Genomic DNA, 14394 nt, shown 5'->3' on the forward strand with positions numbered 1-14394 from the left:
ACACATTCATTCACACAGAACATACCTTAGTACTTCTTCAGAACAATATCTCCTCTGAATATCTGATGTGAGACGCAGCCGTATTGTTTCCTGAAGAGTTTCAAGAGTCTGAATGTTAAATGTAAAACTCAGATCTGATAAACTCCATCAGCTGCTCATTTAATCATCTCTGATTTATTAACACTGATTTCCATCAGCAGAACATTAGTGACTTTAACAGACGAACTGAAGCTGTTCAGAACAACAACAGATCAACACTTACTCAATACTCAATATCTACTGTTCACAAACACATCATAGTATACATTAAAGCAGAAGTTGCTATAAGTTCAGTCATTCACACAAAATGTAAAATCACATTATTATTTGTGAGTTGATAATGAATGACATTCAGTGAATTAAACTGAGAGAATGTCACTTGTTTAAAATAGAAATGAAGGCATTGTAAATAAATCTGTATGAGTGTGTGTTTTCTATTCCTCCTAACACACAGAATATGATCTGCAGTTTTCATCTTTGTCCACTAGATGTCAGAAGTAGATTTGAGGTGAAACTCAAAGGCCTTTAGTTTCAGGATCAGAGACAGTGAAGAGAAATCAGAGAATCTGATCTGAAGCTCAATGAGGATCATCATGTGTCTCATATGAAGCAGAAAGAGACTCTCATCTGATCAGATTATATTACAGGATCAGTCGCATAATCAGATTCATCACATTCATCAGAAAGATCATTACATTTCACAAAATAAACTGATTCATATCAGATGAGTGTGAACAGAATAACGGCTGAAAGTCAATATAAAACAATTAAAGAGTTGTATTATGTATAGTAATATACTGTTGTTACGTGCCAGATGTAACGTTTGCCTGAGGTGAAGGAGTAACAGTGGAAAAGTAAAAAGATTTGAGTTGAGTTAGTGTGCCGTTCCTCTGTCCCGAACGACAGACAGTAAATCCCAGTTCAACAAGGTTTATTTATAAAGTATAAATGAAGCAACTCAAAATATTCTTCAGGAGGAGGAAAGGCCGAAACAGCAACTGGACTACTTTGTTACAAAGTAAAAATACTCTGTCTAGTCAGAGAAAAGAAATGAACAACAGAAATGTTCACTAACTCCCTAAACAGCCAAAAACAGGAGAAAGGGGTTTTACAGAAATAAAACGACTTCCAGTGTGTTTAAACACATAGTGGCGACAACAACAGTGAGTTAAAGTTCAGTTAGCTACAATTACCCATAACTTTAAAAGTGTTTCACAATATCGTCTCTGCAACAATATACAGAGCAACAACACGAGGCAGGCGAGGGTTAAAGTCAGTAATCTGGAAGACGAGCTTCAGTTTCAACCACACAAACTCAAACATTCCTGAAGAACAGCTGAAGAAAGAGAAGATCAAACCTCTTGATGAAAGTCCCAATATTTCTCTGAAAAGACACTCGCCAACTGCATGTATATTGCGTGAATGTCTTTTCAGCGTCCTGTGTTTCTTATTAGAAAATAATCATAAATATTGATTATGATTTAATTTAGATAATTGATTATTCTGGGTATCCCATACTTTCAATTATTTGTTCATTAAAGGCACACTATGCAGTTTCCAGAGTAGTTGTATTTAACGTTACTGTGGTAAACAGCACTCACGCAGAGCTGTCTCTGCTCTCTTCTGACCGCGCTTTCTTCGTTTTCTTCGTGGACTCTGCCGTGATTCACGTCTGAAATGCGTGCTAGTGTCTTCCAGAGAGGCGGCTTCATATGTTGTTGATGTGTGAGACGTCGTGTCGTAAAGCAAGTCGTGATTCTCGCGAGATTTGTCGGGGCGTCACCTCTCAAACCTGCATTGCTGGTTTTGCCTTTTGAGACTGAATCGTCAGATCACGGACACAGACATTAGTCAGAGGATGCAGAGAGAACCGGAAGTTGCAAACTACTTTTCTCCAGTGTTGTGAAGTATTTCCAAGTGAAAGGGAATATTGAACAGAGGGCAGGGTTTGATTTTAGCGCTCCTCCTCTCCATCTCTCGCTCATAGCAGACTGACGGTTTGAGGAATGGTTTCGCGTTTTCAACCCAAGCCGTCAAACTGATGTCATCAGAGAAGGAACACCATTCCAGACCGGAAGTAACTTTTCAGATTTTGATTAAAGATTACAGATATTTTTATATAGCATGTTTAAATTGTCACTTTTTGAGGGTGAGCAAAAAACGCGCCATTTTGTGTCTGTTCCTTTAAATGCAAATGAGCTGTTGCTCCCAGCACAGGGGGCGGAGCTTCAAGAGCTTGTGTCCTTTTACCTCACTGTTAAAAAAATCTGTAGAAATTACAGTATTATTGGCAGCTACTTGCCAGTAACTTACTGTAGATTTAAATTGATGTTATTTACTGGCAACAGTTTGTTCAAAGTTAAATGAACATTAAACATTAACAAGTCTTTATCTTTACAGAATAAAACTAAAATAACAGCCTCATGCAAAGCATTCTGGGAACCAAAACCTGAGGGAAAATAACAGAAAAAGGTTGATGAAGATTTCTGGTTCCCAGAATGCTTTGCATTAGGTTGTTATTTTATAGTTTTATTCTGTAAAGACAAAGACTTGTTAATGTTTAATGTTCATTTAACTTTGAGCAAACTGTTGCCAATAACATTGATTTAAATCTACAGTAAGTTACTGGCAAACAGCTGCAAAACTACAGCAAATTTTTTACAGTGCTCATACAGACATGCACTTAACATTTCAAAAACTTTTAGCCTTTTATGTTCAAACCGGAGTCAAGAGACTCAAGAAGAAGTGACAACATGTAGAAGCAAGAGGCAAGAGCACATTTCTGAATGGTTAGTTGATGAATTTATGAAGCTGATGTAGAGTTATCTTCTAGTCATTGATTAGCATATTCTGTCTTGATAATCTATAAAATCGTGTTCAGGGGGCGGCGGGTTTATGTAAATTCTAGGGTGTGTGTGTGTGTGTGTGTGTGTGTGTGTGTGAGAGAGAGAGTGTGTTTCGAGTGTAATAAACTGACTCAGCACTGAATGGGGGTTTTCCTGGTTACAGATTTCCAAAGACTGCTCTGCCACTTTCCCTTATATACCCAGAACAGAACAAAAGGTTGTAAATACTGTATGTCCTACACGAACACCTGGTTTCGGGGAAGAGGGGAGAATTATCAGATATCTTGAAGAGACATCACCCAAACAGGACACCAGAATTCGAGTTTTCAATCTTTCTCATAATACCAATGACTGCAATGAAATTAACCATTTTGCCAAACATTTAAAATTATAACATTTAAAATGATACCAAACATGAAAGGGAATAAACAATAGATTTACAAGAAACATCATATGTGATAAATAGACATTCTCAGTGAACATTCAGTGACTTGAATCAGAGGAAAGGAAGGGATGAGGGAGAGAAAGGGATGCAGAGATAAACGAGGAGAAAAGTTTGGGCAAGATGATGTCCTGTGCTCTTTCTCTGAGATCTTCTGTCCAGGACTGCACTTTACTGCTTTATTACAGGGGGTTTGATCTCAGCTTTAGTGTTAGCAGGAAAATCAAGTCTTACAACAGCAATACTGTTAAGAGTCACTTGTGTCATTGTTGTTCTGATCCATGTTTTCTGTGTCCTAAAAGCAGCCGGACAACGATTTCAAACTGATCAAACAGGCCTTTCAGTTCAGCAGAGCAAGCCCTGAACACGACCCTCACACACACTCCTGTGCGAAACACTAGACTTAAAGGGGCTATATGCTTTTTTCTGAAATTTAAACTCGCGACTGACACCTGTGGCCAAAAAACAGAACTGCTCTTCCTTTCTGCTCGCTCTCGCAGCGCGCGCTCGTACGTGTACACTTCACAAGTCATCTGCTGCAAGGAGGTCAACATTATGTTTACTGAGGTAAGAATTATTTATCTGAAATTAGTGATCTGAAACGTTTAACATGAACGCGCTTGACGTCACATCCGCAGACAGCGCGGGAAAAATCCGACCCGACAGAAAATAGGAAAAATAGGATACAGGCTTATAGGTGCACCCACTGTGAGCGGACAAGGTGTCAGTATGCTCATCAGGAGATGTTTGAGTCATAAATGGTAAAATAAAAAGGCTATTGTTACGTTTATTTTGGGGAAAAAGATGCATATAGCCCCTTTAAATACAAACATGATTTGGCAAATTTATAAGCCTTTTTAACTATAGCGAGCACACATAAAGTAGCCGGTTGTCACGATCTTTCACTATAAGTGCACCTCACAAAGAAGTGTACACACACACACACACACACACTAATGTTTAGGTTTGTCACTTATACCACTTATACTTTATATATATATACAAATATCCTGGCTCTTCCGAGTCTTTATAATGGCAGTGGATTGTAACCAACAGACTGAAGCTCAAAAGCGTGCATCCATCCATCATAAACGAGCTCTAAACGACTCCTGTGGGGTTAATAAAGGCCTTCTGAAGAAAAACCACGAGTCTGTGTAAGAACAATATTAATATTAATATTTAAAACTTTATAAAGTAAAATAACTTATGTATACTTACACTATAAATCAGAAGTACAAGAGGGTAACAAACAATAATAATTCTGAAAACATTGAGTTTTGCTTTCTAAGTCATTGATTTGTTTCACACATAATAACTGGGTGTAGGTCATCAGGAAATGACTGTTTTCTAAATGAAACACAAGAGCTGATTTGGCTCGACTGACAGAACCTGAACGTGTTCGGTAGAGGATTGTCTGAAACTACATGTGATAAATATACACACCGCAGAAATGATGTGTTTCAGTGTTGGACAAATCAACGGTTGGGATTGTCCACATTTGACTCTCAAACATCAGTTGAAACAACAGCATTTTTAGAGTGTATTAACTATTGACTATGAACAGTGTTTATTATTACTACTTACAATATTTGAAATGTAAAAAAGTGCATTAGGTAATGTATGATTTTAATGACACATGTTAGCATTCAAATGTAGATTTTAATCATCAATCTGTTTAAATCATTTGTAGATTTTTAAGAACTACATGATCATATGAATTGAAAGTTTAATGACATTTGTAAGCATAGTAATTAACATTAAATAATGATCTGTTAATGATCATGATAAATAATCTAATGTTTAATAAGTTCATTAGTAAACATTAACAAGCACATTATGTCACATTTCTAGCCGTGTAAATATAGATTACAGTTTTTCGATAATCCGGTCACGTGATTATCACTTTCAGCGGAGATGCAAAGCTCTTGCCCACACACAATATAACAAACTGTGCAGTGTATTTCACAATAAATTTTTTACATTTTTTTATTTTTATTTTGACCACATCAGTTAGCCTATTTTTGCTACTCATGGTAAGTGTTTGGCTTTTCTTTGCTTTACCCCGGACTTAAAGTAAAAAGATAGCAGACTAGTATAAAAATAAAAATAGTATAAAAGTAGTATTATAATTTAATTAAATGCATTTATGGTGAGTTTACTACATTTCATGTCAATCTGTGTTAATTGAGCACGAACCATGTGCTGTCACTGTAATCCAGCACAGCAGAAATAGACGATCGCTGTAAATGCACTGCTAAAGCTCTGACCTAAACATGGGTACGGGGAAACACACACCACATATGGCAGAAAGAGTGTGTGTGTGAAACAGGCGTAAGTGTATTTGTGCCAGAAATGAGCCACTGCTTTGTACTTTACATTTCTCTGTAAAGTCATTGCCTAGTTGTTCAGATATGTTGGTGTGTATGTTCTCGGTTTATTGTTCCTACTTTTTCAGATACATGTGTAGGCGATATGTTCATGTGTATGTTCTTTGTGTCGTCTTGTTCTGTCGTCCTTGCTGGAGTTTTGATCTGTTATCTTGCTCTGTTATCCTTACTATCATTCATGTCCTTAATCAGAGTGCGAATTACCCCACCATAATTGGGGGGTACTGCTCCTTCACTTCTTCTATGATCATGGTCCACTACCATATCAATCCCCACCATGATCGCCAAGTGCAACATGTGCAACACACATACAAGGTCTAAACATGTGACAAACTGATAATCAGTAGGCTACAGAATATCTCATTGTTATTATATATCCAAAAGAGAACTGTTATGATCAACTCCCCAAAGTTAGATGTTAAGTGCACTGAAATACTATTCTAATCACTAGTAAAAGTAATACCTTTACAAGAAGCCTATTGCCTATTTCAGGGTTTTTCCTGGCTCAAAATGAGGCGGAGGTGGTAAAATCATAATAATGTATTTTAATAATAAGATAATTAAATGTGATTTTTTTTGTAGATCATCATATAGCCTAATGTGTTTCCCACATTTTTTTGTTGGTGGAGCTTGGTATCTCTAGGGGGGTCCGGGGGCATGCCCCCCCGTAAGAAAATTTTGTAGATTTTAAAGATAAATTCATTAATCTGGTGCACTTATAAATAAATAATCCACCCGCCAACCGCCCATATTTAGATATCTGCATCTGATCATCACATTACAATTATTCAAATTCTTAGTGTTAAGCATGATAATAGGGTAACATATCACACTGAAGAAGGCTGATTTAAAATGAACATTTATTTAAAATAAAAGTTCTTCTTTTGGCAAAATTGCATTTCCTTAATAGCCTAAACAGAGGCTTTACTCCATTCAAGCTTAAATTGTCAATGTTTCATTACATCACTGTTTGAAAACACTCAGAATAATTTTTTGTACCTTTATAAAGGGCATTTTCCCCTAATTTTATTAAATGTATGCTCCATCTTTCATTTCAAATTCTTAAATTTGATAAATATATTCAATTAAAATAATTAGACACTAGGCTGTTACCAATAAAATTAATTAATTTACATTGAAAAATTATAACTGTGTTAAATTTGATTATTTTAAATATTTTTGAATATACAAATAAGGAATGTTGAAAAGAATGATACTTTATGAAACTAGCGTTTTGTCATTCAACGTTGACACTTTGAAGTCGTTCTCTATCTCCGTTGCTTCTATAGCCACGGTGGTTAAAAATGGTACGGTCCACAATAGGGGTGTCTGAAATCGCTTTACATTAAAATGTTCCTACAGTGAACATAGGAGTTGACTTGTATTGTAACTGTAATTATATTTTTTCACAATATCAGAAAAATTATCTGACCCCCCCCAAAACTGATATTTCTGTCCCTTTGGGGGATTCGAACTATGTCCTTAATACCGTTACCTCACACAAAGCTGTCAAAATAAAAGCAAATTAGGTTTACAAGAAGCGTGGGTTTACAGAATAATTCCACTGATGTGAGAAGTTAATGAGAAGCAGGGGAATACCTCTAGCTCTAACAAGATGACAAAGCAAGATGACAGAACGACAGAACATATCAGATACAGGTACATAATAGCAGTGACTTATTTCTGAAGATACAAGTGCAGGTCATGAAGATCAGTGCAGGAACCGCTCGACCTCAGCGCTGCATTTGACATGTCGATCAACACACTTCTAGACCGGCTGGAGAACTGGGTCGGGCTCCTAATGCTTCAGCTCATGCTTAGAAGAGAGAGGTTTGTACGTGACTATTGGTGCAATTTTGTGTTTAAAAGACGTCTAATAGCCAAACAAACACGGCCCAGACTTCTAAGCTAAAACAAGGCAAAATATGGGCTGTAAGTGAAAATGTAACAGACGTCTAACATTAGCACAAGAATAGCACAGGCTATACAGATCAGATGTTCCCTGTCAGTGCGAGTCGTAGGGGAGAGCATGAAACAAACCTGTTTAAATAGGCTACTTCCACACATGCCAGCATGCCGAAACGTACTCGGTTACTAACGTAACCTCGGTTCTCTCTAGAAGAGGGAACGAGTACTTGCGTAAGATATCTTACGCTAGGGGAAAACCTCTTTTCCTCGAGATATTGAAGCCAAAAATTATCCTTAATTTTGCAATAATGTAAAACGCATTGCAGCAGCATGCAGACATGGGCGAGACAGCTCGCGCGCCCATTGGCTGCTCTGCGGCAACTGCACCAGCCTATCGATAGAGGCTCCTCATGACGTCAGAACCAATGAGGGCGCTTCGCGCCCATTACGTCATGTCCCGCCGAAATCGGGTGGGGCTAGGGCTATAAATACGGCCCAGAGAGGCTGGTTTGGTCAGTTTTTCATCGCTGAAGCGAATCAGAACATGACGCATGCACAGCAAGATACGCAAGTACTCGTTCCCTCTTCTAGAGAGAACCGAGGTTACGTTAGTAACCGAGTACGTTCTCTTACGAGAGGTCTCTCGTACTTGCGTAAGATATCTTATGCTAGGGGAACGCAATGTAAAACGCCGTGCGTGCTTGAGACATAACACTAAAGTCCCAAGGGCAGGTGCCCGGGGCTCATACAGTGCCTAATCACAAGGGACTCACAGAGAATCCGGGAAGAGGGGCTAGAATAGCATCATTCCTGTAATATGGAGCTCTGATAAGAGCATGTTATATGAAGTGTTCCACACAGCCAGGGCGAACTCGGCCTGGATGGTAAATATGGGGACTTGCGCACTGCCCACAGAAGTATACAGACGATCCGTGATCGACGCTCTAGCAGTTTCAGCATCCCGAGCCGATAGCATCGGGCGGGCAATACTGAAAAATTAAACCGAGAGCAACCTAGCTTGCAAAGCGGGAACCTCGAGGTTATAAAACCTTATAAATAAAACCTGTATGGCGGGAGGCCCAGCCTGCCGCCATACAGATATCTTGCAAGGCAATCCCACTGGACCAAGCCCACGACGAGGCCATGCCTCTTGTGGAGTGCGCTTTGACACCTATCGGGCATTGGCCCCAGGATGTGTAAGCTAGTGCTATAGCATCAACTATCCATCTGGATAGACTCTGTTTTGACGCAGCTAGTCCCTTAGAACGTCCGCTGAACAAAACAAAGAGCTGCTCTGTCTGTCTGAAAACAGATGAGCGAGACACATAGGCCCTTAACGCCCTGACCGGGCAAAGGAAGCCTGCGTCCCCTTCCTCTTCAGATACCGGCAGGGCCGACAGGGAGATCACCTGTGCCCTAGACGGTGTATTGAGGGATTTAGGAACATATCCGTGCTTTGGTTTGAGTATGATCCTCGAGTCGTTAGGCCCAAACTCCATACACGTCGCGCTCACTGAGAGCGCTTGCAAATCCCCTATGCGCTTCACTGAAGCGAGAGCCAGAAGAAACACTGTTTTGAAAGACAAGAGTTTCAGGTCTATTGACTGTATTGGCTCAAATGGGGCACCTTATATGGCTTCCAGAACCGTGGAAAGGTCCCAAACGGGAACTGAGGGAGGTCTGGGAGGGTTCAGCTTCTTAGCTCCTCTAAGGAAGCGAATGACCAGATCGTTCCTTCCTAATGACTGGCCGAGCGGTGGTTCAGCGAATGCTGCTATGGCCGCCACATAAACTTTGAGCGTGGATGGGGTTCTGCCCTTATCCAGAAGCTCTTGTAAAAAGGAGAGAACCTCTGTCACACCACAGCGTGAGGGCGGAGTACCACTCGCTGTACACCAGCTAGTGAACACAGACCATTTTGAGGAATAGAGCCGCCTCGTAGATGGAGCTCTAGCCTGTGTGATCGTGTTTAACACTCCCGCTGGGAGGTTAACGGGTACCCGTTGATGGCCCACACATGTAGGGACCAACGCTCCGGGCAAGGATGCCAGATCGAACCGTTTGCCTGTGAGAGGAGATCCCTCCTCACCGGTATCGGCCACGGGGCGGTACTCGTCAGACTGGAAACCAGGCTTGGTTTGTCCAAAAATGGGGCGACGAGTAGCACTGGGCATCCGCTCTCCCTGATTCGCTCTAACACCTGGGGTAGGAGCGTGACAGGGGGAAACGCATAGAGCGGGCAGCGGGGCCAGACGTGAGCCAGCGCGTCCCTGCTCTTGGAGAAAAATTCCTGACAATGAGCGTTCTCCTGAGACGCAAATAGGTCTATTTTCGCTCTGCCAAATGTCCTCCATAGCAGTTCGACTGTCTGTGGGTGTAAAGACCATTCTCCTGTCGGAAGATTGTTTCTGGACAGTCTGTCTGGTCCCACATTCAGATGGCCGGGCACATGCGCTGCCCTGAGCGAGAGCAGATTGTGCTGAGCCCAGACCAGGAGGCATTCCGTCAGCCTGTGAAGGATTCTGGATCTGATACCTCCTTGGTGATTTATATAAGCCACCACTGACATGTTGTCCGAACGGACCAAGACGTGGTGTCTTTTTATCTGGGGACAAAAGCGCCTCAGCACGTTGTCGACTGCCATCATTTCCAGGCAGTTTATATGCAGAAGCTTCTCCCGTTCCGACCACTGGCCGAATAACGGTCTGCCCTCGAGCAGCGCTCCCCATCCCGAGGTTGAGGCATCCGTAGACACCACCTTCACACTCGAGGAAGTCCCCAGGTTTACTCCTGACCGGTACCAGTCGGTCACTGTCCAAGGTTTCAGAGCTGCGACGCATTTCTGATCGACCTTGAGGCGCGCGAGACCGGAGGTCCAAGCTCTGCGCGGCACACACGCTTTTAACCAATACTGCAGCGGGCACATGCGAAGCAGACCCAGTTGAAGCACTGAGGATGCTGAAGCCATGAGACCCAGCATCCTTTGAAAACTTTTTGAGCGGGACTAAAGCGCCGTGGCGAAAATTCTCTGTCATGCGCTGAATACTTAGTCTGCGCTGCGGCGACAGCTGTGCTGTCATAGACAGCGAGTCCAGATCTGTGCCCAGAAAATATATTTTCTGACTGGGAGACAGCGAACTCTTCGCCCAATTGACTGTGAGACCTAAATTCTCGAGGTGATCGAGTAATATGGTCCTGTGTTCTATGAGCCCCGACTGTGATCGAGCTAGAACCAGCCAATCGTCCAAATAATTCAGCACTCGTATGCCTCGGAGCCTGAGGGGTGCGAGCGCTGCATCCATGCACATTGTGAATGCGCGAGGTGCCAGGGATAGGCCAAATGGCAGGACTGTGTACTGATATGCCTGACCCTCGAAGGCGAATCTCAAAAAAAATCGCCTGTGACGTGACGCTATTTGTATTTGAAAATAAGCGTCTTTCAGATCTATCGACATGAACCAGTCCCCTTGGCAAATTTGCGAGAGGATTTTCTTGGTCGTGAGCATTCTGAACCATCGTTTCAGAAGTGCTTTGTTTAGTCGTCTTAGATCTAGAATGGGTCTGAGACCCCCGTCTTTTTTGGGTACCAGAAAATATCTGCTGTACATGCCCCCTTCGCTTTGAGCTTGTGATAAGGGTTCTATAGCCCCTTTGCTCAGTAACTTCGCTATTTCGGCCCGAAGTAGGTGTGCTACTTCCTTTTTCACCATAGTATCGATTCGAGCCGCTTTGCGTAGCGAACTGTAGCGAATAGCCTCTTTCTATAATGTCTAGCACCCACTTCGAAAACCCCGGGTAGCCTTGCCCATGCATTTGCACGAATGGCTAGGGATTGAATGCGAAGCGCGCTCTGGTCGCTCAGCGACAGAGGGGCTTCAGTGTGCTGCAACATAAGCGTCGCGCTTATGACATTTGAGGCAGGGGGCGCGCTGATAACAGCGGGCAGATTGCCCACGCTCGACTCCTCTGCGGTGGTCAACCGAGAGGGGGAGGGCTGGGCGAGTCCCGTAAGACCTGTCATGTCTATGTGTGAACGTGGGCGTGGGATAGCGGGCACATTTACAACACTGAGAGCATTGTCTGCCTGAGCAGAGCGAATGCATGTAGGTTTTGTTTTACAGAAACCTTGAGACATGCAGAACGTAGTGTTTGTGGGCACTGGGCAGTGGGCACATTTACCACATTTAATGCGATCTGGGTCGATTTCATGTGCGCGAGCCCTGTGCGACGGGCTGTGTTTCTGTGTAGGAATGAGCACTGGGCAGTGGGCATTTTGTCCACACTCATAACACCATCGGCCATGTCCGGAACACCAGAAAATACACTCTTATGGGATTTATCTGGGTAGCCGTAAAAGCCGCGTTTGTGTGCAGGCAAGCGGGCTGTGTCGCCGACTTGCTTACTGCAGAATACACTGGAACAGTCGCATTTACTGGAACTGAACGAGCGAGAAGCTGCCATAGAAACAGAGAGCGTCAACATGCTGGAGGTAGTGACGCACGGGAACCATAGAAACGGTGCTTGGGTGCAGGCGAGCGGGTTGTACAACGCGCTCGTTGGCTGTAAAAATACACATCTGCAGTCGCCTTTTCAGGGAACTGACAGAGCGAGCATTGACGGCATAACATTTTTTTTTTTGCCGGTAGACCCGGGATCGAACACGGGTCTCTCGCGTGAAAACCTGAGAATCTGCCACTGGACCACAGGGGAAGACACATAGGTATTTAGATAGCGCGAGTATTATCAGAGAGCGTCAACATGCTGGCGTTTGTTTGCAGGCGTGCGTGCATTACAACAGGCTCGCTCACTGCAGTATGACATTTCCAGTCGCCTGAACTTCAGAGGGGAATGAGAAATGTGTGAGAAATAGAATTCGGCCCGGCCGCAGCGGGACATTAACGCTCTTTTCTCCTTTCGCCAGTGACGCACGGGAACCATAGAAATGGTGTTTGGGTGCAGGCGAGCGGGTTGTACAACGCGCTCGTTGGCTGCAAAATGCACGTCTGCAGTCGCCCTTCAGGGAACTGACAGAGCGAAGCATTGGAGGCATAATTGATCTGCCGTTAGACCGGGATCTCTCGTGTGAAAAACCAAAAATTCCGCCACTGAGCCACAGGGGGGAACACAAAGGCTTTCAGATGCACGAGCATATAAGAGTGTCAGCATGTTTTCTTCGGCGTTTGCTTGCAGGCGCTGCAATATTTATATTTCCAGTCGCCTGATCAGGGAACTGAGCAGTAGCGTAGCCAGAAAAGAGACTCTGGGTGTGCATCTGAAAATCTGGGTGTGCCACGTTGTCAGATTACTGTGCAAAATTATTAACCATAACCATATAACCATGCCCCACATAACCATAAAACTATATCAAATATAACTATACATTACACTCAGGATTGGCAATAATTTAGTCATAACATAGTGCCTGAAAAAAATTCTGTTTATATGCGCGGCAAACATCTCTGGGGAGCTGCTGGGGTCACAGTCAGCTGCTGTTTGCTGATTGGTTGGCAGTCCGAATGTCGGCAGATATTTTTTTAACGAAAATAATTTTAACTGTAAATGACATTTTAACATTTTGAGCGTTATGGCACCATATATTGGATTCTTATTTCTGTGCCCCTGAGAGTATGAGTTAGAATGTTCAGTGACGTCACAGAACTGCCAGATTCAAACTGCTTTCGCGTGTTGGCTGGCGCTGAGCCAGAGACGGACGCCCTCAGCGCTTGTCATATCACAGCTAATATGCAGTGTTTTCAACCACATAATGTTTATTTTATGTTTCAGACATTTAAATACACATAAGTACTAGTAAAACAATACATTTGTAGTTTGTAAAATACACCGTGATGTCTATGGAAGCAGCTGAAACAATCTATTCAAATGTAATTTGCCGACATGTTTTATTCATATGTCAGACACACATAGCGGATCTATAAAGTTTACTCTATTCTTCTCCCAGTTCAACAGTCACTTACTTTCATGTATTTCGGGAGAAACTGTGGAGTTCAGGTGCTGTAAATCCGGCTGACAGGACTCTCTGAACTGCAGCGCTCATCTCGTTATAGATCAAGATCATTTATAAAGGTTTTTAAACGAAGAATCGGAATATCAGATAGTTGACATGGTAAGCAAGTTTGTGAATATTTTTAATAAAAAAGGAAAAACGAATAGCGATACGTCTGTTAGTTATTGTGGCTGCGGTGTGTCACGTGACAATCATGACGCTTCGCCATGGAAACAAGGGGTCAGTTAAAAATATTTTTAACTTGCGCGTGAAAGGGTTGATTTAAATATATATATTCTAAATAAACAACAATAGCCCAAGTTTAGTAAAAAAAAAAAATTATTGAGACTATAAAAAATAATTCTGCATCCATTTTTAGGTGTGCCAGCTGCCACTGTGGGTGGCACCGGCACACGCTGGCACACCCGTGGCTACGCCCCTGGAACTGAGAAATGTGTGAGAAAATTCAGGTCAGTCCGGCGGGACTAAACACTATTTTCTCCTTTCGCCGGTGAGTGACGCGTGAATGGGGCGCAGGGGCGGGGTAGCTTTCTTGTACATAAAGAAAAACTAACCCCGACCGTCCGCTTCCAGCCTCCCCTGTGAACGGCGCATTTTGCGCGGCTCGAACAGAGGGAGAGAGAAAGCTAGCCCCGTGACCGTCCGCTCCTGACATCCCCTGTGAACGGCGCGGTTTGCACGGCTCGAACAGAGGGAGAGCAGGTATCATCCTCCAAGCAGGCAAGGCAAGCGGCCGCACCGGCGAGC

The 14394-nt window shown here is 42.8% G+C and overlaps 1 protein-coding gene and 1 long non-coding RNA gene across 2 annotated transcripts in view; both read right to left on the bottom strand.

Annotated features, from left to right (window-relative positions):
• The window catches only part of LOC309477040, a 271762-nt gene that overhangs the window by 73365 nt on the left and 184003 nt on the right, over positions 1–14394 (bottom strand). The gene's annotated exons all lie outside the window — the stretch shown is intronic.
• Positions 8707–10404, bottom strand: LOC309476986 (uncharacterized protein). Its single transcript, XM_082140136.1, has 2 exons — positions 9484–10404; positions 8707–8881 (listed from the first exon to the last, which is right to left on the bottom strand). The coding sequence occupies exons 1-2, from the start codon at positions 10349–10351 to the stop codon at positions 8838–8840; spliced, it is 912 nt and encodes a 303-aa protein (XP_081996262.1). The 5' UTR covers positions 10352–10404; the 3' UTR covers positions 8707–8837.

This window comes from Leuciscus leuciscus (assembly GCF_965113295.1).
Source record: "Leuciscus leuciscus genome assembly, chromosome: 16".
In the NCBI taxonomy this organism is placed as follows: domain Eukaryota; kingdom Metazoa; phylum Chordata; class Actinopteri; order Cypriniformes; family Leuciscidae; genus Leuciscus; species Leuciscus leuciscus.